Source organism: Trichoderma breve, chromosome 2, assembly GCF_028502605.1.
Source record: "Trichoderma breve strain T069 chromosome 2, whole genome shotgun sequence".
Classification (NCBI taxonomy): domain Eukaryota; kingdom Fungi; phylum Ascomycota; class Sordariomycetes; order Hypocreales; family Hypocreaceae; genus Trichoderma; species Trichoderma breve.
Window position 1 is genome coordinate 1,195,980 of NC_079233.1, and position 25,639 is coordinate 1,221,618.

The 25,639-nt window shown below is 51.9% G+C and overlaps 8 protein-coding genes across 8 annotated transcripts; all 8 read left to right on the forward strand.

The window, feature by feature from the left end:
• Positions 1-1,078: 1,078 nt before the first annotated feature.
• Positions 1,079-4,675, forward strand: T069G_02624 (HECT-domain (ubiquitin-transferase) domain-containing protein; the record flags this gene model as incomplete). Its single annotated transcript, XM_056169834.1, has 5 exons — positions 1,079-1,578; positions 1,665-1,861; positions 1,935-3,213; positions 3,277-3,765; positions 3,823-4,675. 5 exons carry the CDS (start codon positions 1,079-1,081, stop codon positions 4,673-4,675), a joined length of 3,318 nt encoding a protein of 1,105 aa, XP_056030726.1.
• A 1,591-nt stretch (positions 4,676-6,266) lies between these two features.
• On the forward strand, positions 6,267-8,219 carry T069G_02625 (electron transfer flavoprotein-ubiquinone oxidoreductase, 4Fe-4S domain-containing protein; the record flags this gene model as incomplete). The annotated part of the gene is made up of 2 exons (XM_056169835.1): positions 6,267-8,053; positions 8,120-8,219. 2 exons carry the CDS (start codon positions 6,267-6,269, stop codon positions 8,217-8,219), a joined length of 1,887 nt encoding a protein of 628 aa, XP_056030727.1.
• Positions 8,220-12,296: 4,077 nt separating this feature from the next.
• On the forward strand, positions 12,297-13,246 carry T069G_02626 (transcription factor TFIID (or TATA-binding protein, TBP) domain-containing protein; the record flags this gene model as incomplete). The annotated part of the gene is made up of 5 exons (XM_056169836.1): positions 12,297-12,441; positions 12,502-12,538; positions 12,598-12,685; positions 12,747-13,161; positions 13,230-13,246. 5 exons carry the CDS (start codon positions 12,297-12,299, stop codon positions 13,244-13,246), a joined length of 702 nt encoding a protein of 233 aa, XP_056030728.1.
• A 1,003-nt stretch (positions 13,247-14,249) lies between these two features.
• T069G_02627 (FAD dependent oxidoreductase domain-containing protein) lies at positions 14,250-15,638 on the forward strand (the record flags this gene model as incomplete). The annotated part of the gene is made up of 1 exon (XM_056169837.1): positions 14,250-15,638. The coding sequence occupies one exon, from the start codon at positions 14,250-14,252 to the stop codon at positions 15,636-15,638; it is 1,389 nt and encodes a 462-aa protein (XP_056030729.1).
• A 433-nt stretch (positions 15,639-16,071) lies between these two features.
• Positions 16,072-18,480, forward strand: T069G_02628 (surp module domain-containing protein; the record flags this gene model as incomplete). Its single annotated transcript, XM_056169838.1, has 4 exons — positions 16,072-17,727; positions 17,821-17,940; positions 18,025-18,310; positions 18,380-18,480. 4 exons carry the CDS (start codon positions 16,072-16,074, stop codon positions 18,478-18,480), a joined length of 2,163 nt encoding a protein of 720 aa, XP_056030730.1.
• Positions 18,481-20,770: 2,290 nt separating this feature from the next.
• T069G_02629 (copper fist DNA binding domain-containing protein) lies at positions 20,771-22,429 on the forward strand (the record flags this gene model as incomplete). Its single annotated transcript, XM_056169839.1, has 2 exons — positions 20,771-20,802; positions 20,911-22,429. The coding sequence occupies 2 exons, from the start codon at positions 20,771-20,773 to the stop codon at positions 22,427-22,429; spliced, it is 1,551 nt and encodes a 516-aa protein (XP_056030731.1).
• Positions 22,430-23,109: 680 nt separating this feature from the next.
• Positions 23,110-24,201, forward strand: T069G_02630 (uncharacterized protein; the record flags this gene model as incomplete). Its single annotated transcript, XM_056169840.1, has 1 exon — positions 23,110-24,201. The coding sequence occupies one exon, from the start codon at positions 23,110-23,112 to the stop codon at positions 24,199-24,201; it is 1,092 nt and encodes a 363-aa protein (XP_056030732.1).
• Positions 24,202-24,760: 559 nt separating this feature from the next.
• T069G_02631 (lysine methyltransferase domain-containing protein) lies at positions 24,761-25,567 on the forward strand (the record flags this gene model as incomplete). The annotated part of the gene is made up of 1 exon (XM_056169841.1): positions 24,761-25,567. The coding sequence occupies one exon, from the start codon at positions 24,761-24,763 to the stop codon at positions 25,565-25,567; it is 807 nt and encodes a 268-aa protein (XP_056030733.1).
• Positions 25,568-25,639: the final 72 nt, after the last annotated feature.

A 25,639-nucleotide genomic window follows, 5' to 3' on the forward strand; every position in this document is an offset into this window, starting at 1 on the left:
TGATTGTTTTGTTTTTTTGTTTTGTTTTCTGCGGTGACTGCTCGTCGACGTCGCGGGGGGACTTGAAAGTGGCGGGTAGGGTTTTTTGGATTTTTCAAATTTTTTTGGTTTTCTTGATTGAAAAGAAAAGAGCAAGAACAGAGAACTAGGTCGAAGACCGTACCTCTGAACTAACCTGCCTTTTATGGGTTTGTGTTGTTTGGGATAAAGTTGGGCGTTGTGTGGAAGAAGAGGAAAAAAAGAGATTTTTCAACCACTTGACATTTTTTTTTTCGCTGGGCTGCTAAACCTGTCTAGCGGTGGAGTGACCTTCCGTGCCTCCTTAGCGGCGAGTTGTGACTTCCTACCAGATTTATTAGGGTATCACAGTCCGGCACAGTGCAGGACACTGCCGGAGCTGCCACTAAAGCAACCTAACAAAGAGCCAAAAGGTACCAGCTGCCGTGCATGGCAAAGTAGCCGATAGCAGAAACTTCCGCGCTTTGTGCATCTCTTTGTTAGAGAAAAACCGGCAACCCCGCCTCAGCCAAGTCTCGAGGCTAACAACCGGCCTATCTGAAAGAGGGTGTGATGCAAAGTCTGCTCTTTGAAAATTCTGAGAGGCGGTGGCAGAAGCCTGTTCTCGTGCTCATGCCTTTGTCTCTGCTAGTTGCAGCCGCAAGTGGCCACCGGGAAATGCAAAGTCTGAATGAGTTGGAATTTGCCTTTTGGTGCTACTTGCACGCCTTTGTTTTTGCTCCCCACGAAACAAGGGTAACAGTGGACTCTCATCCGCCTTCACACTGTGTTGGTGGGATGTCAAAGGCGGTGACCCTGATTGCGGAACTCGTCTTATCTTATCAGCACGCGACACTAGCCCGCCGGATGTTGCCCCACCAGTGATGATGCTATGCTATGGGCAGCCTGCAGCAGAACGTATCCAGGTTGATGACTGATGAAAGCTTCAGGGCTGAATCTTCTAGAATCGCCACAACAACCGCAACACCACAGAAGCATCGTACAAGGTGTCTGTGTGGCATCTATATCCGTGTTCACTTAATGTCTGTGTGTAGCTACTAGCAAAGCCCAAGCCGCCGCCATGTTCTCAACCTTCACAGGCAACTCGAGGCGGCCGAGAAACGTGAACCTAAGTGGACAAGCCAGCAACCCGTTCTCCAACACATCATGGACGCCCTCGGCCGTTTCGAACGCTACAAAGACCGTATCGGATGCCCAGGCCGACAGAGAAAAGCGACAGGCCGAGAGGCGACGTTTGAAGGCGGCATCGCAGATACAGAGAACATGGCGAGGATATAGATCGCGGTCTACTTTGAGGGACCAGCATAGGCATGACTTTGATCTCATCTATCAGTCTCTACCAGATAGCGATGCTTCTCAGAGGATATATGCTTCTTTTCCTCTCCTATTATCCTTCTTCTCCTCCAACCGAGCCGGCGACATGCAACGTCTGTCTTTATTCGTCAACGACTGTAATAGTATATCTCTACAGCAATTCAGCGACGCCAGCCGTCATCCTTCTCGCCTTCAAAAGTTAATGGTAAAGCTTGTGCAAGCTTTGGGTGTTTCAGTTTCCACAGAGTATGTTTATAATTGCCCCTCCGAGAGACATACAATGAGCGAAAAGCTTGCAAAACATCACAGACGTGCTAACTTGGCTCGCTTAGCAATACGCCATTGGAACTACAATATCTCCTACTCCTGATCAACCACCTGGCCACCAACTTCCCTTTCACGATTCTTGGATCGGTCGACGAATACTATACGGCGTTAGCCAAGTTTTGCCAAACAAGGCACAGTCAAGAATGGGTGGAAATAGTGGTCAAATCTCTCTCGGCACCATTGGATGCAAGCGCAGGAAACAGTATGTTGTCCTATTGTAGCTTCAGTTCTTTCATGTGTAGCATGTGACCGGTTACTAACTCGCCTGTACACAGATTCGAATGCATATAGGGCGTTGGCGCTTCGATTTTTAACAATCCAAGATATCCATCTCTTTGAGGAAAACATTGACCGGATGGCCCAAAGCATCGACACGGAGAAGCTCGCAAGGGAGATACTGGATTCGTACAACTATAAATCCGACACCTTGCCCGAAAAAGATCGCCTTTTCTGGCTCTTGGCTCATTATATTGATTTAAGCAGAGCTCAGAAGAGCTCAACTCAAAACCTGGTTCATCTGAAGGTCATTTTTACACAGCTATCTGCTTTGTCATCCGATATCAGTATTCGAATAAACCCCGACGCCCCGGCTACTGGGCCTCTTGTATTCCCCTCCTCATCTTACGTTTCCCGTCAACTATTGTGGCTCGTTGACAATCATGGCATTTCCAATCTGCTACATGACTTCTCCACCAGCCTGGCACAGTCTACAACCCAAGAGCTCGAAGGAAGTGAGCTCCTTGCTGGTTATATCTTGGCTTTGCTTCAGAGCTTCCCCAGCAGAGCCGACGATACGCGCATGAGGCTGTTTCTCGAGGAGATACCTGCTGCAGAGGGGCAGGTCCCCATTGTCAAGTACCTCTGGCAGATGATGACCAAGACCTCGGTGTTCCAAAAACTAAGGACAGAGTCTGAGCGACCAGCGAAAATACTCCACAGATACTTCTATGGCAATTCAGCTCAGCCCTCGTCGCATACAGAAGAGCAAGAGTGGAGAATTATTCTGCTATTCTTGGAGCTTTACACTTTCATCTTAAGGATCAGCGATGACGAAGACTTTTTAAGTGGCATTTATCCCAAGGTTATTAGTAGCGATGTACCAAAGTCACGCACTCGATCATGCAGCTTGGCATTGAAAGATGTTGAGGCCCTCATCACTTTCCTCAAAAATACTGCATTTGCTCTGCATTATAGTGTTCAAGAGATCACCCAGACTCAAGCAGCTCTTGAGGCATCAACAAAATCCCGGTTAGACTCATACTGGGGAGACTCGTCAAGAAACGCAGAGGAACCCAGGGGCTCCAGCAAGAGTTCAGCCTCAGATGTCTCCACCAAACTCGATCTAGAGAGCCTTCGCGCCATCATTACAACGACACTAAAAATGCTCTACGAGAGAGACTCGAGGAAGCATTTTCTGTCGGCAGATCACTGGCTTATGACGAGCAAACTGGAGAAGGAAGACTTCATTGGAGCCGTCATAGCAGAAGAAGAGAGGCAGATTCAAGAACAGGCTGATGATAGTGACATGGAGGCGGATGACAGTCAAGAGCCTTCGTTTGATGACGGTTACGGACTGCATTCCACTTTTGCCGCGCAACGGCTTTCTCGTAATGTCAGACTGGAGAGGATCAAGGCTAACCAGATGCGCGCCCAAAGGGAACGACGACTCGCCGAGATGGGACCTAAACTGGAGGTATTAAAACACATCCCATTTGTTGTTCCGTTTGAGACACGAGTGATGATATTCCGACAATTTGTCAACCTCGACAGAATCCGCAGGGGCGGGAATCATGTGATGTTGATGGCTCCTGTGGGAAGGCATCACGCAAAAATCCGTCGCGGCCAGCTGTTTGAGGATGCATTTGAGCAGTTTTACCAGCTAGGAGAAGGCCTCAAGGACCCCATCCAGATCACTTTTGTCGACCAATTCGATACCCCTGAAGCCGGTATCGATGGTGGCGGTGTTACCAAAGAATTTTTAACGAGCGTTACGTCAGAAGCCTTTGGAAACGGGGCTGGGGGACTGGGAATGTTCACATCCAGTGGTAAAGAACTGCTGTATCCTAATCCCACGGCTATGGATGTGCTTCGCGAATCACTGCGAAAGCAAGGGTTTTCGGAATCCGATCCTGAGTGGAGGGAGGCGGTGTCTGGTCTGCTCAGACGATATGAATTTCTCGGCCGCATTGTGGGAAAATGCATGTATGAAGGCATTCTCGTCGATCTTGCGTTTGCCGGGTTTTTCCTCTTAAAATGGCCGTCACCCAGTCGAAAAGAAGAGAACAGTTACAAGGGCAGTGTAAACGATCTTCAAGACATGGACGAAGAGCTATACAGGGGCCTCCTTCACCTCAAAAACTATTCCGGGGATGTTTCGGCCCTGGGGCTTGACTTTACAATAACGGATCAGATCTCGGCACCGGGCGATCCTGTTGAGATTGTCACAAGGAAGTTGGTACCTGGTGGTGATGAGATGGTGGTTACCAACGACAATCGCCTACTATACATATCATACGCAGCTCGCCACCGCCTGGTCGTGCAGCCGGCTCCCCAGACGACTGCTTTCCTGCGCGGACTTCGCGAGATTATCCGGCCGTCGTGGCTGTCGATGTTTAACCAGTCTGAGTTACAGCGCTTGGTTGGCGGCGACTCGTTGGCAATTGACGTTGACAACCTACGCCAAAACACAGTCTACAGCGGCCTTTATACCATAGGCGATGATGGAGAGGAACACCCCACGATCAAGATGTTCTGGAACGTTATGAACGGCTTCACAGACGCTCAGAGGCGCGATGTTCTCAAATACGTCACGTCGACTCCAAGAGCACCGCTGCTTGGCTTTGCGCAACTGAATCCAAAGTTTGCCATCCGTGATGGAAGCTCGGACCAGGAACGACTACCCAGCGCGAGTACGTGTGTTAATTTGTTAAAGCTGCCGATTTACAAGTCGGAGTCGACTTTACGAAAGAAATTGCTCTACGCGATAACGGCAGGGGCCGGGTTTGATTTGAGTTAGACTTTTAGGGCTAGGTCATCTTTTTCGATAGACGGGAGACAGAGTTGGATTGCAAGGAGTCGGTGTATGGCTTGTATATGAACTGCATTATTAGAATAGGATCACTCTGGATAATGTCGCGCTCTTGCTGTGACTTGCCATTGATTGCCTTGTCAGGTAAACCTCCTGCTATGGCGGGTGGTGTACATGATACCTAGAGATCTTCACGGCCATCAACTTCAGTCAACCTGATATCAAGATTGTTGTTATGATGCTGACGTATGTTGAACGAAATAAGCATGAACTGGTTCATCAAGTCCAGGGTGGGATGGTGAAATGAACGGATGTGATAGTCAGCATGATGGACCCGTGACGTTATGAGATCGTCTGGATGCACTCTGGATCCCTGTTTCGATACTTTAGATTATTACGAGACATGATAAATGCGCTAGAGACAAGATTCTTCACCCTTTTCCTGGTCAAAATGACTGTTTCAAAAATAATAGATGTTGATTGTTTACCATCACGTATCTAAGTTTCTTGTAGTCGAATTCGGCTTCGAGGCTACCCTGTACCTCGGGATTGAATATCCGGATTTTAGTTGGCACCCCGACCTGATAGCTGTGCATGTATGATTATAGGGAAATAGCTGAATACAGCAAATATTTAATGAACGGATTACATCACTGGTAATAGTCTCGGCTTAAACTTGTTCTGTCTTGAATAGGCTGCAGACCGCATCTTGCGGACCGCGGCTAAGACAGACGGTCCGCCTTGTTTCGAGCGAGGTACAAGCGGGTTCTGGAACTTGTAACCTTGGAACAGCTCAGAGCTTTACACGGGTAAGTCAACCCAGCACGGTCATGCGTCACATGCCACAATGCCAGCTCACCACGCATCTTGGGTTTGCAATACGGAGGTACCCTGATAGGAATTATTGATACTACTATCTGGACTATTGTATCATTAAGATTAAACGTCAATCGTCTTATTCGGGAGCTTGTCATCCCCGCCATGGGTCGTTCCGATCGGTACGTGGGTACCTCAGGCAGCTCTGCGAAGCTGCAGGATATAAGACTAGCCGCACAGCTTTAAACGTACAATACCGCCGATATCGAAGCCGGTGGGCTTAATTTGTGAGAATTTTTACCCTGGGTTTCACTAAGAGAGCATGGTATCTGCGGCATCGGTCAGCATTCAGCATCATGATGGGAAGATACTTCAAATCGTAGACATAATAAATATTGAAATCATATCATCAAATGACTTTCTGGGGTCGGTTATTACAGGCTTGTGACAGCAGCGAAACTCTGGAGGAAAAAGTACCTAAGAGCTACTTCATAAGCCGAGATTAACCACCAGCTCGCGGCCCGGGATCCCATTACCCCAAGTATCCTTCAGGTACAGGGCCCCTCCGGCTGCAATCGGCTATATGAGTCCGGGTATCAGGTCGGACCTTGGTAGCCAATCGCTGGGCAGATAATAGTAACTCGGCGCCGGTCCTTGACGTCGATGTCGCAGCTTTTCTTCCCGGCCAGCTTCTTCCACTCTTTCGCCAATTGCTTGCCTTTGGAGCTGCGAGTAATTCTAAGAGTCCAGTCCAGTCACCACAATGCCGGCTCCAGCGCCCGTGTCGAGATGCGCCCTGCGCACCACCCGCGCGATTCCAAGATGTCGGCCAGCAAGGTTCCTCGGACCTGTGGCGGCTGCTCGAAGAGCTTCCATCACGATGCGGCCGTCAATATCTGGCATGTCAATTGCGGCCGTCAGATCCTTCAGCACCGCTATGCGACTGCGGATGGCGGCCGAAGACGAATCCTTCGACCCCTCGACCATTGAGCGAGAGTCGGACCAGGTCGATGTCTGCATCATCGGCGCCGGTCCCGCGGGGCTGAGTGCCGCCATTCGGCTGAAGCAGCTGGCAAACGAGGCGGGCAACGAGGACTTCCGGGTGCTGGTGCTGGAAAAGGCCGGCGAGGTGGGCGCCCACATCCTCTCCGGCGCCGTCATCCAGCCCTCTGCCATCAACGAGCTGATCCCCGACTGGCTCGACGAGGCCAACCCTTCGCGGTTTGAACATGCGACTCCGGCCGGCAAGGACAAGATGCGCTTCCTCACCAAGACGGCTGCGATCCCGATCCCGGCGCCTCCACAGATGAACAACCACGGCAACTACATTGTCAGCTTGAACCAGTTTGTCAAGTGGCTCGGCGAGCGTGCGGAGGAGGTTGGCGTCGAGCTGTACCCCGGCTTCGCCGCCTCCGAGGTTCTCTACAACACCGATGGATCGGTCAAGGGCGTTGCCACAAACGACCTGGGAATTGGACGGGATGGCAAGCCCAAGGATTCGTTTGAGCGGGGCATGGAGTTTCACGCAAGAGTCACAATGTTCGGCGAGGGTTGCCACGGCAGCTTGACTAAGAAGGTGGTTGGCAAATTCGACCTGCGACGGGATAGCCAGCACCAGACCTACGGCTTGGGCGTCAAGGAAGTGTGGGAGATTGATCCTGCCAAGTTCGAAAAGGGCCTCATTGTCCACTCCATGGGCTATCCTTTACCAAAGGACGTCTATGGTGGCTCTTTCATGTACCATTTTGGCGAGAATCTGGTAAGCTTGGGCCTGGTTGTATCTCTGGACTACGAGAACCCCTGGCTCTCCCCATACCAGGAGTTCCAGAAGTTGAAGCTGCACCCGCTCTTCAAGAACGTGCTCGAGGGCGGCAAATGCATCTCTTACGGCGCCCGCGGCCTCGTCGAAGGTGGCTTCCAGAGCATACCCAAGGTTGCCTTCCCCGGCGGCGCCCTGATTGGTGATTCCGCCGGCTTCGTCAACGTGCCCAAGGTCAAGGGCACGCACAACGCCATGAAGTCGGGCATGCTCGCCGCAGAGGCCGCGTGGAACGCCCTCAACGACTCCAGCGAGGGCACCGTCTTCCTCTACGACTACGAGGACGCGCTGCGCAAGTCGTCCATCTGGAAGGAGCTCAAGGAGGTGCGCAACATGCGGCCCTCGTGGCACAACCCGCTCGGCGTCTACGGCGGCGTCGCCTACTCCGGTCTGGAGGCGTACGTTCTCAAGGGCCGCGTCCCGTGGACGTTTAAGCACGGCAAGCCCGACTATGCGTCGACCAAGCCGGCCGACAAGTTCCCCAAGATTGAGTACGAGAAGCCCGACGGCAAGATTACCTTTGATATCTTGACCAGCGTGTCTCGCACGGGCACCAACCACGAGGAGGACCAGCCCGTGCACCTGCAAGTCAAGGACTGGGATGCCCACACTGACACGACGTATCCGACGTTTAAGGGCCTGGAGAACCGCTTCTGCCCGGCCGGAGTGTACGAGTACGTGGAGGACGAGTCAAAACCGCACGGCGTGCGATTCCAGATAAACGCACAAAAGTGAGTTTACATGCACCCCTTTTCTTTCTTCTTTCCTGTGCTTTAGTGACTAACAGTGAAAAACAGCTGCATTCACTGCAAGACGTGCGATATCAAAGCTCCCCACCAGGACATCAACTGGCAAGTTCCACAGGGAGGAGAAGGACCCAAGTATTACATGACATGAGAGGCAAATCCATTGGGAAGGAGGCGTGATTCACACAACACAGAAACAATCTGGATGATATGATGTATTGATATGTACAATGTATGCATGTCCTGGGAATGGAAAACGCCCAGCCAAAAAAAGTATTCTCTATTTTCTGTTTTTTTTTATAGGTGCTGGCGGGGAGAGGAGTATCAAACAGGGCGGTCAGGCTGACATTTTCCTTTTTTCTTCTTTGTTCTTCGTATATCATAGTATATGAGCCGAGAAATACAGTATATAGGTGCAGTGGTTACGTGTCTTTAAGCAATCAAATATCAAAATATCAAAGAAAGCAATAAATCGTCTCACCGAAAGTTTGTAGTACACAAATGCAAAAGCTAGAGTCCACTTCATCACCGCCTTGTTTTTTTGCTTCTTGCATTGGCTCGCGCAGATAGACCAGCCCCAAGTTAAGTAGTGCTGATATGAGAGTGGATGCGGCCGCTTCTTGATTTTGCATGTGTCAAAAAAGTGTATCGGTCTGCTCCGCAATGGCTAGCGCTCACTGGGCTTTGTGTGTGGGTTCGATTTTTTTCTACAAGTCTGGGGAACGTTTTGGGGGTCCCTTGTCTTTCAGCAGGTTTGGGGTTTGATATCCATGGATAGTCAGTTATACGTGATGCAGCATTTTGCTGGTATCGTCTACTGTCTGTTGAGTCAGGCTCTTGCAGGAAGGGTGAAGCTACAAAGTACAAAGAAGAAAGAAACAAAAGGAAAAGAAAAGAGGCAGCAAGCCACTTTGTTTGCTTGCCTATGCACTGTTGTCCGAAAGGGATTGTGTGTGCATTCTTTTGTTGCATTTCAGAGCTGCACAGAGGCCAGAATGCCAAAGGTACCGCTGGCAGTGAAACATGAATTCCTCTTGTTCGTTCCGGTCTGCTGCACAAGTGTCCCAAAAGAGGCCCCGACTCGGCAAACGGAGCAGGATACATGCAATGTACAGAGGTAGCAGCAGTGCTACTTTCGACTACAAGCGAGTACGATTCTGGACATCGGAGAGCGAAAAAAGAGAGGCAGGGAAGAAAAGATTTTTTTTTCTCCCTTCCCTAGCTCTTTTAGCACTCTTCGCCTCAAACTTCTCTGTGCGTGAATTATTGACGTCGTGACGACGACGAGAGAAATTGCTTGGACACGCTCAATGCTACACCAACACGGGCCTGGGCAGGCGAGAAAGCAAATTTTTTCTGGACCCAAAGGCGGCCAAAGTATCCAGTTCTGGCAGCGATGCGGCGCTAGGGATCAAAGTGTAACGTGCTGAGCAGCTGGGGGTCACTGGGTTGGAAAATTGTTAACGGGGTACTTGGGCCGCGCAGGCCATGTAGCAGTGACAATGATCCAAAACTTCCGCGATTGCGCCGGTGCAACAGGCTACGAGGGGACGGCGCAACGCTGTCGGAACACGGCCATGGGCTGCAACTCGCACTCGCTTATCCACATTGAATGGAAAAAAAAGTGAGAAGAGACAATGGGAAAATGAGCAAAAAATGTCAACAGGGCTCCTCATGGGTCTTGTACTCGTGCATGCGTCGAGAAGCCCGTTGTCGCGTCCAGTCCATTGGGCAGACACAGGTTACGGTGACAGAGAGGCGCGTCAAGCGGGCAGCCGAGCTGGTACTCAGTACTTGGCGCCGGAGCCACTCACAAGGCCGCAAACAGCAAGATTGCTGGGTGGATGCGGCTCAAGGCCCATGGTTGGCTCACAGGCAATGACTCACTAACGCCAGGATGCCGCCTTGTGCCATTTTTGCCTCCTCCCAAGCGGACTTTGCCCACCAGAACCATAGAAAATTCTGCTGTGTGCGGCCGTACGACGCGACTCGTAATCGCTTCCAGGTTCCATCCCAGACACAGACACAAGAGCACAAATGCCCTCGTCTGGCTGCCGCCGGACATGAGACGATGCTGAGACGCAGGCTGTTTGTAGCTGTGAGCACATGTCGCTTATCTTGGCCGGCCACGCAACAGGGGCAAAGGTGCGTGTTTCAAAGCTCGTGTTGTTCCAAGGCAGTAACTTGTTGTGGTGTGGCCGCTGAAAGGACGTGGTTCAGTGGGTGAGGGGGGCGGCGAAGACGCAATTTCAGGGAGTGGTTGGTGGGTAAAGCTCAGAAAAGGGGGGGCGAATGGGCGCGACGCGACCAACCCGGGTCCACTGCCAGCCCCGTCGACTTGCCTGGGGCTGATTGACCGTCGCTCGCCCCAGCAACAGAACTGGCTGGAAACTCGGACACGGAAAACAGAGTCAAGCGAATTTCCCCGGCACCCCATCGGGACCAGTCCAGTCCAGTATTCGCCATCCGAGACGATGTGCGCTGTCGTTTTTGTCGTGGTGGAAGAGGGAGGCAGTGAGCGGTGCTAGAGAGACCAGAGGAGATTGACGGGTCCGAGACGGTTCGCTTTTTTATCGTACGCTCTTTGTCGCTTCCGCGGACGGCAGCGAGCATGGCATCGCAGCTGCACGCATGGTTGAGTGGCAAAGGGGCCTGCGCTGCCCGTCGACTGCATGCAACACACACAGTACAGTAAGTAGGGACGACGACAAAAGACCAGCAACAAAAGCTGCACGTCGAGATGCAGGCCGAAGGAAGAAGAAAGAGGAAGAAAGAGTGCAAGTGAAATGAAGCAGTGGTCGGGTTGGAAGAAGTGCGTTTGCTGGGCCTCAAAAGCCCTGGCAGCAGACACCGTGACCGCCAGCTGCCCCCCCTGCCCGCTTTGTCTCGCCCTCGTCACCCCCCGTTATCCTGGTGCCACAGCGCTGGTACCGCGAGGTTCTGCATGATACCGCGATACTTCAGGGGGCCTTGTGAGCCGTGGTGGGCAAAGGAGATAAAAGCACGGCGGCGCGGGCCTGTGATTGGCCGCACTGGGGCCTAGTGCACACGCTAAGCTGAGCTCGGGTCTGCCAGAGGCGACGCCACAGGTGGTGTTGTTGCCTGGGAGCCCTGCCTGGGCCTTCCGGAGCGAGAATTATAAGTACCCAGCCCTTCCCCATCCGCTGTTTCCTCGTTCTTGCGAGGAAGTCCCGACCGGCGGCCCTGCGTACCTCCCACATACGTTCGGCCCTCTCATTAATATTTTCCCCCCTCCAACGACGTCACGCCCCACATATCCTCAAAGGCTTCGCTTGCCACCTTTTTTTTTCCTACTATCCACGCTCTCTTCTTCATCGGACGTCAACGTTCCTTGAACAGCCTCTCCCTTAATTCTAAAAAAGCGTCAGGAAAATCAACGAGCAGAATAAGCGAGTCTGCTCCGTTTAGGTCGCACGGTGTCGACGTCCTGCGACCAGGCAATAACAGAGAACTGGAACACGTTCCTTAACGCCGTCGCTCCCTAATCCCACGGGTGCAATCGATCTTGTTGATCGCCGACGAAGACTTCAAAGCGATACAAAGTACTGCCCGTCGTCGTCGCCCTTCGAGTCGTTGCCTCGTTCTGTAGAACGCAATTAAAAAAAGAAATAACCTCCAAAAAATTGCTTGAAAGTGAAGACGAGACGATCCGAGTCTCGGTTGTTGGACCAACGCTTTTTTCCAAGGCCCGACCTTCGTTCTCACCTATTCTACCCAACCTTGTTGTTTGCACCCGGCATTCGCAAGGACTCCAAAAAAAAAAAATCTGCTTGAGCAGCATTCTGTAGGGGAGACATTCACTTGTTCATCTCCCGCATTTAGGTAGGTGGCCACAACTCTGTGTTGTGTGTTTTTTTTCTCCCTCCATTCCCTCATTCACTGCACCGCCCTGCTGTGGCAAACACAACACGTGTCTGCCAGCTGGCGCTGCTGCAGCCACAGCAACAAAACCGCGACTTCGCCTCCCTTCATCCAACTTCATCTTTCTTTCATCTCGCTTTCAGCCTGTGCAGCGCATAGCTCTGCTTTTCGTGCCTGTCAGCAGCTGCATCATCACTTGCTTCTTCTCTCTTTTTTCATCTGTTGGGTTGCCTCGATGCACCAATAGTCTTCAGGATATGCAAGTGGCTAACATCATCTCCTGCATAGACCTGCTCAGTTTAGGGTTGCAGCTTCGCCGCAAACTTTCTGATCTCTAGTCGCGATCATGGAGGGCATTCAAACGCATCCAGCCAATGCCGCGCAGGCAAAGGCTTTTACCGCTCCTGGCTCGCTGTCGTTCCCCGGTGCCTCTAACGAGTTAACACCACCGTCCACCAACCCCGATGGCAGTCAGCGAATGGCTCCCAACGGTCAGCAGGCTGCAAATGGGAACGGGGTGACTCCTGCAACTCCCGCTGCCACGCCTGCAGCCTCTCAGGGTCCCAGTGGTATCACACCCACTCTGCAGTATGTATACACTTGAGTGACTTTGGTTCTGCTCCTTGAGACTTATCTCGCAATCAAAGGAACATCGTGGCAACCGTGAATCTCGACTGCCGATTGGACTTGAAGACGATTGCCCTGCACGCACGAAACGCCGAGTACAACCCAAAGGTGAATACATGGCGGCCCACTGAGATTCTCGTGGAGGCATAAGGGTGCTAACAGCATACAGCGTTTCGCTGCCGTCATCATGCGTATCCGCGAGCCCAAGACAACAGCCCTCATCTTCGCTTCCGGCAAGATGGTCGTGACTGGTGCCAAGTCCGAGGACGATTCTAAGCTGGCCTCTCGAAAATATGCGCGTATCATCCAAAAGCTCGGCTTCAACGCCAAGTTCACGGATTTCAAGATCCAGAACATTGTCGGCTCTTGCGATATCAAGTTCCCTATTCGTCTCGAAGGTCTTGCCTCTCGCCATCACAACTTCAGCTCTTACGAGCCTGAACTGTTCCCTGGTCTGATTTACCGTATGATCAAGCCCAAGATTGTGCTGCTCATTTTCGTCTCCGGCAAGATTGTCTTGACGGGTGCCAAAGTGAGAGAGGAGATTTACCAAGCTTTTGAAATGATCTACCCTGTGCTTCAAGGTTTGTCTACCCTTTACAAATACATTATGCTTTTTTTAGACCGTGCAGTACTAACGCGCACGCTACAGATTTCCGGAAAGTCTAAATGCACTTTATGGGCATGGTCAGAGATGTTTCATCTCGTGTACCAGTATCGAATTACTACTCCTTTTAAAAACCGACGTATATGACTAGACCATTACGGTCATGATACCACGACTACTTCATAGGACGTCGTTCGCCCCAAGACCTCGGTAGGCCACAACCGGGTGTCTTGTCGGGCTCCGCCTGTACCATTTGATTTCTGCTTGCATTGCATTGGCGTTGGCAAAGGGGGGAAGGCCAGGAAGAGGTTCTATTGCGTTTTTTTTCTTACGATGGATCTGGTTCACGGCAAAAAGAACAAAGACTACCCATCCCGCGACACAACATAGATTGCTCGTGGCCGCCTTCAGACTGCTATGCCAGTCTTTCGCGGCCTTTTTAATGCTTTCGAGGGGGAAAGGTCAAGTTGAAAGTGGATCGAAGGAATGTTGCTGGTGAAGTGGGAGAGCAGCCAAGATGGAGTGGCTGATTGGTGCTGCGAGGAAGTTGCAGCTCCGTGACATGTGGTTGTGGAGCTGAACAAATTATGAGGACATCTTACGCCCTTTGGGGGACAAGATATGATTAGTTTACGCCCTTTTGGTCCTTGTAACAGGGCGTAGCTGTTACAAAAGTCTAGCCATGACTGGTCTTTTGCAGTTAGCATTATCACAAGAATGCTTGATTCTGTCCTCAAACCGTCGTATATCGCCTGATCTCACCTGTGTTTGTGTGTCGATGTGATTCTACGTAATTCTCTCCTCACGGCATGCCAAGTTTTGTGGGGGGTCTTTGTGTGTGTGCGGGCTCGGTAAGCCGATAGTTGCCCGAACATCGGATGCCCCTCCCGAGAATTGACACCCCTCCTTGGAGTTGGACCTGTAGATCCTCTGAGTAATGGCAGAGAACCGATAGCATGCGGCAGTCGTAAATAAAGAATAAATATCCGAGAAGTCCAAATCTCCGTGCGCATAATAGTATTCGTTTTGGCCAAGACGATTTTGAAATAACCGGCGAGTTTCAAAATGAGTCACTCTCCTCAATCCATCCTCATCATCGGCTCGGGAGTATTTGGCCTCTCTACCGCCTGGGCGCTCACCAAAAGGTCGACTTTTGATAATACGGCCATCACCGTCGTGGACGATGTGCGTGGAGCATCCTTCCCACCGGGAGACTCTGCCAGCGTAGATTCATCAAGAATCATTCGAGCTGACTATGCCGACCCGGACTATGCCGAGTTGGCAGCTTTTGCACAGGAGGAGTGGCGCAAGCAAGGCGATGATGAGCTTGGTGGTCAGGGACGATATACCGAATCTGGCCTGCTTCTTGCGGCAAATGAGTCGACGGAGCCCAAGATGTCAGGTATGGGCTATACCAAGTCCAGTTGTGAAAACGCAACACGCATCGCCAATGAGAGCGGGCAGGCCCATAAAATTCGACGCCTGGAAACGCCCGCAGATTTGCAGCGCAGCTTAGGTGTTGACGGCCATCCCGGCGATTGGGGGTATGTCAATGAGCTTTCCGGATGGGCAAATGCCGGCGAGGGCATGAGATGGATGTACAGCCGTGTCAAGGCCACAGGCAGAGTCAACTTTGTGGATGGACGAGCGCAGGAACTCATTACCGAGGGCAAGAGAGTTGTTGGCGCACGATTGAGCGATTCCAAAGTTCTGAAGGCGGAAGTTGTATTTGTTGCCGCAGGCGCATGGACGGGCAGCTTGATTGATCTGAGAGGACGAGTAGAGGCCACAGCCCAGCCTTTGGGCTACATCGACATCTTAGAGGAAGAGCTTGAGGTACTGGCGAAGCAGCCCGTGGCGCTGAACCTCAGCACCGGCTTGTTTATCATTCCGCCACAGTCGCGCGTCTTGAAGATTGCGCGACACTGTTTTGGATACCTCAACCCAGTGCTTGTTGAGACAGCCCTGCCTGCCTCGCCCTCCGAGGAACGCAAGCCAATTGTGGTGTCGAGACCACTGACACAACGGGATGGGAGCAGGAATGCTACCTCACTGCCGCCAGACGCAGACCAGGCGCTGCGCCAAGCCTTGAGGGACATGTCACCCGTTAAAGGGCTGGACAGCCGGCCATGGAAGCAAACGAGATTGTGCTGGTATTCCGACACGAGCGACGGCAACTTCCTGGCGGACTGGCATCCGGGCTGGGAAGGGCTATTTGTTGCGACAGGCGACAGCGGGCACGCGTATAAGTTCTTGCCAGTCCTTGGAGACAAGCTGGTGGACTGTATGGCAGGGAATGGAGGCAAGCTTGGAGAGAAGTGGAAGTGGAAGAAGGAGGCAGCAGCAGACGCAGGCCGAGAAATTGGTGGGAAGTTCAAGGGGCTGGTGACGATGGACGGGAGCAGGGGAGGGAGTCCAGGGTTGATATTGCAAGAGGAACTATCGGGGAGATGAGGCAAGACATGCCGTCATCTCGTCCGGCATGTCCGGGCTGGTAGCATTTCGGTATTGATGACCAGGGTCGAATGAGTCTTCTGTGAGTAAAGATTGGCAAGTACTTTGGTGTAGGCAGTAATATGAAAAATGTTGAAGTTGGAAAAAAAATAATTTGTGCTCTTTTAATTTTTGTGAATGGTTGTGGTTTACGGGCTTTGCTCTTTCCTATCAGCCAAGGCAACAATATGCCACTATCGGGACTGATGCTGTTAATGATGAGAATGTAACTGATAAATGCATATGCTTCGGTGCTTGGGTCGATGGCGCTATGACTTTTGTGTTGCTACTGCTAAGCTCAAGCTCAGCGCAACCACAGACATCCATGATTCCCATATGATGATGGCCTAGCAACTTTCCAGTTTCCTCCGACCTCTCACAACCTCTACGCGCGATGTCATCCTCCAAAGACCCCGCCGATCCACTTCGGTTGGAATCCAAATTCCAAAAACCCGCCAAGCAATCCGTGTTCGAGAAGCAAAAGGCCGAGGCTGAAGCCAAGCGTAAGCGCGAGGCTGCAGAAACCGCTGCCGTATACGAAGACTTTATCAAGAGCTTTGACCACGACGAGGATGACCATGCAGAGCACAGCGCGTCGGCGCAGCGGAATCAGCGGCCTGGGTTTGGCAACTTTGGTGGACCGCCGCCGCCCTCGGGGCCCAGCGGCGCATCGCGGCGACACTTTGGCACGTCGTCGGGGATGAAGAGCGGGCCAGGAAGCTTGGGGATGCCGCCTATGCCGTTTGGGAAGAAGCGCTCCTTTAATGACTTTTCTAAAGAATCAGAGGGCAGAGCAACGTTGAAATTCGAGGACAAGAGCGACGATGAAGAGATGGTCGACCGCGCCGAGGAGAAGGCTATAGCGAGGCCGACTCTACGGCTGTCCAATCTCCCCCCAGGAATCTCCCCCGCCACGATCAAGTCGTTATTACCTGCGAACCTGACGGTCGAGAATGTCAAAATTCAACCTCCAGCCGGGCCCGGAGGATCAGAGAGGAAATGCACGGTTGCCATCGTGACCTTGTCTAAAGAGACTCCTGCAACAGATATGGATGCTGCGGTAAGCTCCTTGCAGAACCGATATATGGGCTACGGCTATTATCTATCTCTCCATCGCCATCTTTCTTCTGCCGTTAGCAACTCTACGCTATCAGGACTGGGCTCTTCTGGCTCCGCATCTCAACCTTTTGGGGCAAAATCAGTAGACCAAGAGTCTGGAGCTGGGCACAACGATCATTCACGCCATGGATTTCACCGGGGATTTGCCCCACCGTCTTCATACTCTGGTGGACAAGGGGGTGTAAACCGGACTGGCCTGTTATATGTGCCTGTCAAGCCACCTCAGGATATTCGAATGATAAGACTCATCAACAAGGTGATTGAAGGTGTCCTTGAACACGGTCCCGACTTTGAGGCTCTGCTCATGTCCCGTGCATCAGTTCGGAGAGAGGAAAGATGGGCTTGGCTATGGGATGCAAGGAGCCAGGGCGGCGTCTGGTATCGATGGACGCTTTGGGGAGTCATTTCTGGTTCACATTTACAGCAGAAAAAAGGCAAATATGTCCCGCTCTTTGACGGAGGCCATGCATGGAAAACACCAGAAACGGGTCTTCGCTTCGAGTATACCACCAGGCTAGATGAGTTCGTTTCAGACGTGGAGTATGACTCTTCAGAGGATGAAGACTTTGACGGAGACGCAAACCGTGACGGCGGCCCGACTGGCGAAGAGGAAAAGACGTTTCTCAATCCACTGGAAAAGGCCAAGCTAGTTCATCTTTTATCCCGCCTACCGACCACGATTGCAAAGGTTCGCAAGGGAGATATTGCGCGAGTAACGGCCTTTGCCATTACCCATGTTAGCCGCGGTGCTGACGAAGTTGTCGACTTGGTCGTCTCCAATATAGAACGGCCTCTATCATTGGCGGTCACCGACCAAGATACGAAAAAGGAAGGCAAAGGAGAGCAGCAAACAGCAGGCACCGAAGAAGGCACTGTTGCTGCAAGTGAAAACACAGACGCAAGCGCGGCTACCTTGGTTGGCTTGTATGTGGTTAGCGATATTCTGTCATCATCCTCTACCAGCAGTGTACGTCATGCATGGCGCTATCGACAACTTCTTGAGACAGCCATGCGCTCCAGGAAGGTGTTTGAACGCCTAGGCATGATGGCTGAAAAATTGGGTTGGGGTCGACTACGTGCGGAAAAATGGAAGCGAAGCGTCACCCTTGTGTTAAATCTATGGGAAGGATGGTGCGTCTTTCCGGTAGAAAGCCATGCACTATTTGTGAGCGCATTTGAAAATCCTCCAACGCTCAAGGCGCAAGGAAAGGTTGATGACTCCATCAAGAAGGGGAAGTGGAAGGTCGTCGAAGCCAACCAGACCGCCCCCACAACGTCTGAGTCTGTTATTGCTAGTGATGCCGACGTAACGGCGCAGCAGCAGCAGGAGGAGAAGAAAGAGGAAGAAGAGGAGGAGGAGGCAGTAGGCGAGCCTATCGAAGAAGATGACGTTGACGGAGAACCTCTTGCGGACGAAGACCTAGATGGAGAACCGATTGAGGATGACGATGACGACGTAATCGGAGAACCTATGGATGAAGACGACGATGAAGACGTGGCTGATGTTGGTAAAAGTAACGAGGCTGAACAACAAGGCGCTGATGATGCAAACGCTGCGGAGACATCGAATGATGTGGAGGCAGACCCTCAAGCGGAGCCGCACTCTGCAGGTCGAGGCCAGCCTAGAAGACGAATGCGAGCGGCCGATATGTTTGCTGACTCGGACAATTCGGACGGCAACTAGTTTGAAGCCGGTAGACGGAACTTATGGCAGATGATGAACCGGGAGTTGCATGACTTTGAGATAATCTACGGATAACAGGGCCCGAATGGGGGCACCGTGGCGTACAGGAAGGGTATTATGGGATATGGGTATTGTTTAAAGCGCCTTGTACAAGAGCTGCAGCCTCTCTAGGCCGTATGATGAATGATTTTTTTAATTAAAACAGATAGCCTACTTATGTATACCTGGGTACTATTGCCTATTAGATCCCCGATGCCTTGGGGGACCCCATATATGGAGCTTTTCGGGAATTCGCGTTCGCCCTGTGAATAGTATTCAAGCCGTAAATGGGCGTTTGGCAGCCAATAAGCGTAGCAAAATTTAGCACAGAAAAGAGTAAGAGTCACAGAAGATACTTGTGCAGTTGATTATGTATGGCATACGTAGTTAGGATCAGGATCAAGGCATGGCGGCCGCACTGACTGATTGCTTGTCCTAGTCAGGCAGCTGGCTAATAGACTCCAGTCGATATTTAAGACCAGGCCAGGGCAACATTGATAATCACATACAGCTGTGCGCCCTCACTAACAGCGGGAAGCATGCGCGCGGCTATTACTGTAGGTAGCTGGAGAAGAATTGGGAGGGAAAAGGTGCATGAGATAGGCCGAACCTATTCGGAGCGCGTGAGAAGTGAGTGTCGACGCGGGCCTAGAGACAGCCAATAGAAACTTGCTCAACTTATGTGCGGGCACGGGCGAACATTTGCTTCTCTGGGCGAATGTGGCCAGTGGAGAATGACAAAAAGATAAAAATAACCTTGGACTTGCTGCTTGTGCGTTGGATGAAGATGCTTTTGCGAGATTGGCGAGATGCTAATCGTTGCATACGTTTCTTTGGGTCTGTACTGTAAAGTTTTGCGGTTTCTTGCCCTGCCTTTTCCGATTGGAGTCGCACGGCTCCGGTGGTTTCGGGATTTCGGGAGCGGCGTGAATGGGGCGGGTTTGCGGTGTGGATTGGGGCCGGCTAAGGAGGGAAGACGGACTGGATTATTGATTTGATGCCGTGGATTGGAGGGACAATTTACCCGATTACTCGACGGATGCATTGGAGATGCTGTCGTTGAGATTCTGCGTTTCTGTGCTGTTGCTGCGGCCAAATACTTGGCAGAGCACAGTTGATATCATTTGAATGGATGCAATGACGTTGGACTGAGGGCTGATCCATTCGCTACATACTTGCTTGTACATAACTCTCCGAAAAGATCCATTCATTGATGAATTAAACATCAATAGCCCTGGAGTGTGTCTGCTTCGGCGGGTACCGGGTATTGAGGGGCGGGTAACCGATAGCTGGGAGCCTCATGTTCTCACTTCGTCTCGAGGACCCTCCATGATGATGATGGCTTCATGGATGTTCTCCATTTCCCGGTGCACAGTAACAGTAATAACAGTAACCGTAGTTGCAATATCGATCTTCAAGCGGAAGGGTCAAGGCGGATCAAGACAAAGGCAGCAGAAAATGTTTCGTTTGACGCACGGCGTTTCACCAAGCACCCTTGCGGCCCCTGGTTAGCGCATGCAGGCCACTGAAGCTGCAGCAGATGCACCCGCTGTGATCACTGAGGCTAGCCGCTAAAGAAGCCCCTGGGAAGGCGATGAAGGACCCCCCGCACGCCGCCTGGGGAAATGAGTGCAAAGTCAGCGGTTCCAGATGCGCAAGCCACAGAAGGCTATGTCCCTTTGTCGCTTCATTGTGGTTTTGCACTTAAACTTTGCCCTTTTCATCCTTCGTTTTTGCGACTTCAAACGACTTTGGCGTGTGCGAACGCCATCAGGGCAGGGAATCGACTGCATGAGAGGATTGCTGGATACAATTGCTCTGGAAATCCGAGTCTTGGTTGCTACGGACTCGCACTCTTGATCGAAACGTCGACGGCTATTTTTACTCGACGGCACTTGGTCGAAATCGAACGTTTTTTTGGCCATTTTCTCCCCGCCATTCGCTGATTCCCGCCGGGGGTCTATCGTTATTCAGCGGCAGCCTCTGCCATCACGACATACTTGGGGGGAAACTATTTCCGACGGGCTGATTCATCATTACACGATCAACAGGCCAATTCGACCTTCGATGTCGCTGTGATTTTTTGCGTCTACGACTACTCCTCGCCTAACTTGAAGCGCTGAAGCGCGCTGTTTGCGATACACAGAATTTTTTCGACTGAGGCGCATCGCTGCACTTGGCATTGGCTCAGGCGCGCAGCTGTTTTGAAATCCGACGATCCTAAGCGCAGAATCACACCCCGTATCTCGCCATGCCTCTGATAAACGGGCAGAAGATGGCCTGGTATGTGCTTTTGTTTTTTCTCTTCTACTTTGTAACCTTGATGAGCAGAGCCTCTGCGTCATTGTCCTCTCTGCTCGACTTTCATTGAGACTAACTGTCATTGTGCAGTGAGCCGTGCATCCGAGGCCATCGCTCCACCAAATGCACACACGCCTCTGAGCGGCTCATGGTCCCCGTGCGCAAGCCTGGCCGGCCGCTCAGTTCGTGTCCGCATCCCTCGTCACAGCTTTGCGGCTGTGCTGCCGTTACGGCTGCCTTCCCCAAGAAACAGAAATGCCGCTGTGGCACTTCAGAAAAGGCGCCTGGCCGCAAGGCGGGAGACCAGGAGAGTCCAGAGACGTCTAACGGATTGGTCACGCCTCCAAGCCCATCCACGAAAGGATCCGCAACCAAACCAGCGTACCGCGTGCAGAAAACAAACTCCAAGACTGCCTCGGGCAGGAAACCTATCGACGCTGCAAGCTTGGAGAGAATAGATGCGAGCCAGCTGAACATTCTATCATCTCCTGGATCGAGGTCTCCACAATCGCCCAACGGCAGCATACCCACAATACCTATCGGCCATGGCATAATGGGCTTTGTCCCAAATGGTAACGCTTTCAACCCTGGCCCAGCTATATTCCCTTCATACCAGGATGTAGCATCAGCGAATCCCGTCGCCGACCACACTGCATCCAAACCGGCGGCGTCGAATGGCCATGCTCACGTCACGAATGGACAAACTGCCCCCCCGGCAGCCGGAAGTTGCTGCGGGAGTGGGAAATCGACAGCTACCCAAGCAGATGAACAGCAGACGCCCATGCCAAACGGGAAACCCGTCATTAAGAGCGAGCCTGGAAGCTGTTGCTCATCTGGAGCGGAAAAGCCCGAGATCAAGCCACACGAACACATGCCTAACCAGGTTAACGGCCTGATGATGCCGCAGTTTAATGTCCCGATTGGCATGCCAAATGCCGTGTATCCTTACATGGTTCAACCCACTATATTCGCATATCCACCACAATTCGGCTCCTATCTTCAACCTCTTCAACCTGATCAGTATAGGCAGTTGGTGATGATGAATGTTTCCCAACCAATGGCGAATATCCAAGCTATGCCATATAATGCGGCCGGCCCGTTGCAGTTGTCTCAGTCCAATGGCTTGGAGGCGGATTCATGGACAGGCCACCAGTGCGACTGCGGAGACTCGTGCCAGTGCGTAGGCTGTGCTACACACCCGTACAACCAACCGACGCAGAATTACGTGCGGTCTGCCATGAGCATTGGAGAGGATGCGTATAAGCGTCACAGGCATTCTGAAAGTGCCCAGAGCATTCCCAACGGCAATTACGAGACGGTCTCGCCCGCTAACCACTCGCCGAATGGCGCTTCGACGCCCATCATGGCCAAGGCGGAAGGAACCATGTCGCCCACATTGGCGCAGACGCCTTCAGAGGCTAACTCGAGCATTGGAGAAGAGCCAATCTTGTCGGCGAATGACTTTTTCTTTGTCAGCTACCCCTTTGGCGACTCATGTGAAGGAGAGATGGCTAGCTGTCCCTGCGGGGATGACTGCCAGTGTATTGGCTGCGCCATACACAATAGTTCCGCTTCGGCCGATTTTGAAGGCGTCGAACTTGGACTATGATGAAAAAAGGAGCAATGATAAAAGGGGCCATGGTTTGATATTAGCCATGAGCTCGATACTGAAATTCTTTGGAAGCGTTATATGAACCACGAATCCTATCGAGGCCGCCCAGGAATACTACGCAGTGTTTGTTTTGCTTGCTCCTAATGATAGATACCCACCATGTTATAAACCACCATGTTATAAACAGTAGAAAGGGAGCGTTTGGAACTGAATTGCGGTCTAGTATTTCTGTCGTTAGGTAGCCAACGTGGGTCAAAATTTACAATTCCCATCTCTTCCCCTTGTATCTATACATCTACCTGCGAGGATCTATGAATGTCTGGCCATGTGAACAAAGTATGAATATCTTCAAATAGAAGAGTTAAATCCATGTCCTTTAACAATGTGTATAAGGGACTAACAGCCGCTAGGAGAAAAGCATGACTGCCGGGGACTGTGGGGCGCACTGTGCTACTCTACTAAGAAAGTTCTCACGCTTTGGATCAGCTTTAGAGCTAAGACATTCAATACCTGGCTAAGCCTGACTGCATCTCTTGCTTTTCGGATTTGCTATAATTGCGACACGAGCTGAGATTGGTCATCTGGACTATCTGCTTCTTTTTTGGGAGTCTAGTCAGCATCCTATTGGCTTGCAGTGCCTCATATTACATGCTCACATAGTGCACGGAATAATCATCATGCCTCAGTCTTCCAGGGTTTCGACACGCGACGGACATGAATCGCGTCATCGCCATTCACATCAGGAAGGAGGCTCACGGCGCCACCGCGACAATAGATCTCAGTCACCAGATGGAAGCCCGCAGAGACATTCGGGGGAGCGCAGGAGAAGGTCACCCAGGAGGAGAGACAGGGAGAGGGAGTCTCGAAGGCCGCGCTCCTCCGATGGGCACCATGGCTCGTCGAGTCGTGCAAGCAAACAGACGAGCCAAGTGGCAGTAGCGCTGCCGTATGGGGCCCGGCAGCTTTCAAAGGATGACCTTGGGGCGTTTGAGGCGCTCTTTGGCGAGTACCTGAGCTTGCAGAAGCAACGGTATATCGAGGACATGGATGATCGGGAGGTTCGGGGTCGGTGGAAGAGCTTCGTGGGCAAGTGGAATCGTGGAGAGCTAGCTGAGGGGTGGTATGATCCCGACATGTTCCAGCGTATCCTTGAGCGGGATCCATTACCCAAGAGACAGCCAGAGCCGCAAGATGCACCACGGGAACGAGAAGTTGGGCACCGTGACAGCTCTGGGAGCGAGGACGAGGACGAGGATGAGGACTACGGCCCTGTGCTTCCAGGCGCATCAGCTAGCAGCCGTCGAGCTGGCGTTGGGATTCCGACCAAGGATGATCTTGCTATACGCGATGAGCTTGCCGCGGAATCTAGAGAGGCTGATCGAGAAGAACTACGCGCTGCCCGCAAAGCTGACCGGAAGCTGCAAAAGGAGCGTCTCGAAGAGCTGGTCCCTCGCGCCGAGGCGGGCACTCGCGAGCGCAAGCTAGAGAAGCGGCAGGAAGTCAATGAGAAGATGCGGTCATTTCGAGAAAAGAGCCCTGGCGGAGAAGTGCGTGATAGCGAGCTGATGGGAGGAGGTGACAGCCTGGAAGAGTACAAGAAGGCAAAGGAGAAGGAGCAGCGGCGGAAATCGGAGAGGGAGATTCGACGGGAAGAGATGGAGAGGGCGAGGAGAGAGGAGATTGCGGAGAAGAGGAGGGCGTGGCAGGAGAGGGAGGATGAAACGGTGAGTATGCTGAGAGAGTTGGCCAGACAGCGGTTTGGGCCTTGAAGATGGATGCAGCGTATCGAAGGCCCTGGGTTCTCGTTGTCTGTCTACAATGACCTGGAGTTAAGGGCACATGCTTCTCTACATGCTCAGCCTCAAACACGGCTTAGATTGTCATGGTTATGACGAACCGAGGACGATCTCTGGAAACCCAATTGATGCCCGTGCCTTGAGGACGGCTGAACTATCAAGACGGGTGGCTGTGAGTCCTTGGGCTGGATCTCACACTGTGAGGGCGGCGCTTGCAAAACTCACCCCACCAACACCAAAAAATTGAGAGATGCGACTTGGACTCATCAAAGTTGGAGATTGATAGATCACAACACGTCTGATTTATCAACTGGGGCATCATAGAACCGGTCTCTTGGATCGTATTTGGATAGCGGCACGAACTACCGGATCATTCAGAAAGAGAAATCTCGCTCTTCGCACTACAGCACCTGAAAATTTGGCATACAGCCGGCTGTTTAATTGCTTGTTATTTTGAGCATTGACAAGCTCACTCTACTGATTATCTTTTCGGCAATACACCACTCTCTCTAATTACTTTCACTCCGTCAATATGGAAGAGGGCGACGACTATGGCACGGGGGGCCTGATGGACGATCCCGAAGACTACTACCCCTCTACCCCTCCACCAACGAAGCAAATTTTCACCATGGGAAGCGGCAAGGAGGTTGTTTTGCACTTGGTTGGCTCCAGCCCTACGGAGGCACATCATTTATGGAACGGCGCAAAGATCATATCGGACTACTTTGAAGAGGACCCTGCACGAGTACGAGGCAAGACTGTCTTGGAGCTAGGAGCTGCGTCGGGACTTCCTTCACTCGTGGCTGGTATTCTTGGAGCAAAGAAGGTTGTCATGACTGATTTTCCTGATCCGGATCTCGTCATGAACATGCAGAAGAACATTGATGAGTGTGATGAAACCACAGAGCCAAAGGGCCACATTGCAAAGGCGATTGATGCGGCTGGGTTTGTCTGGGGTGGAGATCCGGTGCCTCTCATTGCCCGTCTTTCATCTGATGAAGACGCATCAAGTTCACCAGCCGCAGAAAAGCGCTTTGATGTTTTGATTCTTGCGGATCTACTCTTCCGACACTCAGAACATGGCGCCTTGGTCAAGACGATTAGGGAGACGATGAAGGTTTCGCGAGATAGCGCGGCCTACGTATTCTTCACCTCGTACAGGCCGTGGAAGAAGGACTTGGACATGGGCTTTTTCGATGTGGCGCGCGAGGCAGGGTTCGAGGTGGAGCAGGTTTTGGAGAAGAAGCTGGAGAAGCCGCTCTTTGAAAACGACCCGGGCGATTTGGATGTGCAGAAGACGGTTAAGGGATTTATCGTGCGGTGGCCGGAGAGTGTGTAATGTTGAAGGATGGGCATTAAAAGATGGGGGGTGGGTTGGGATGGTACGTTGCATTTGACTTATTTTAGAGCA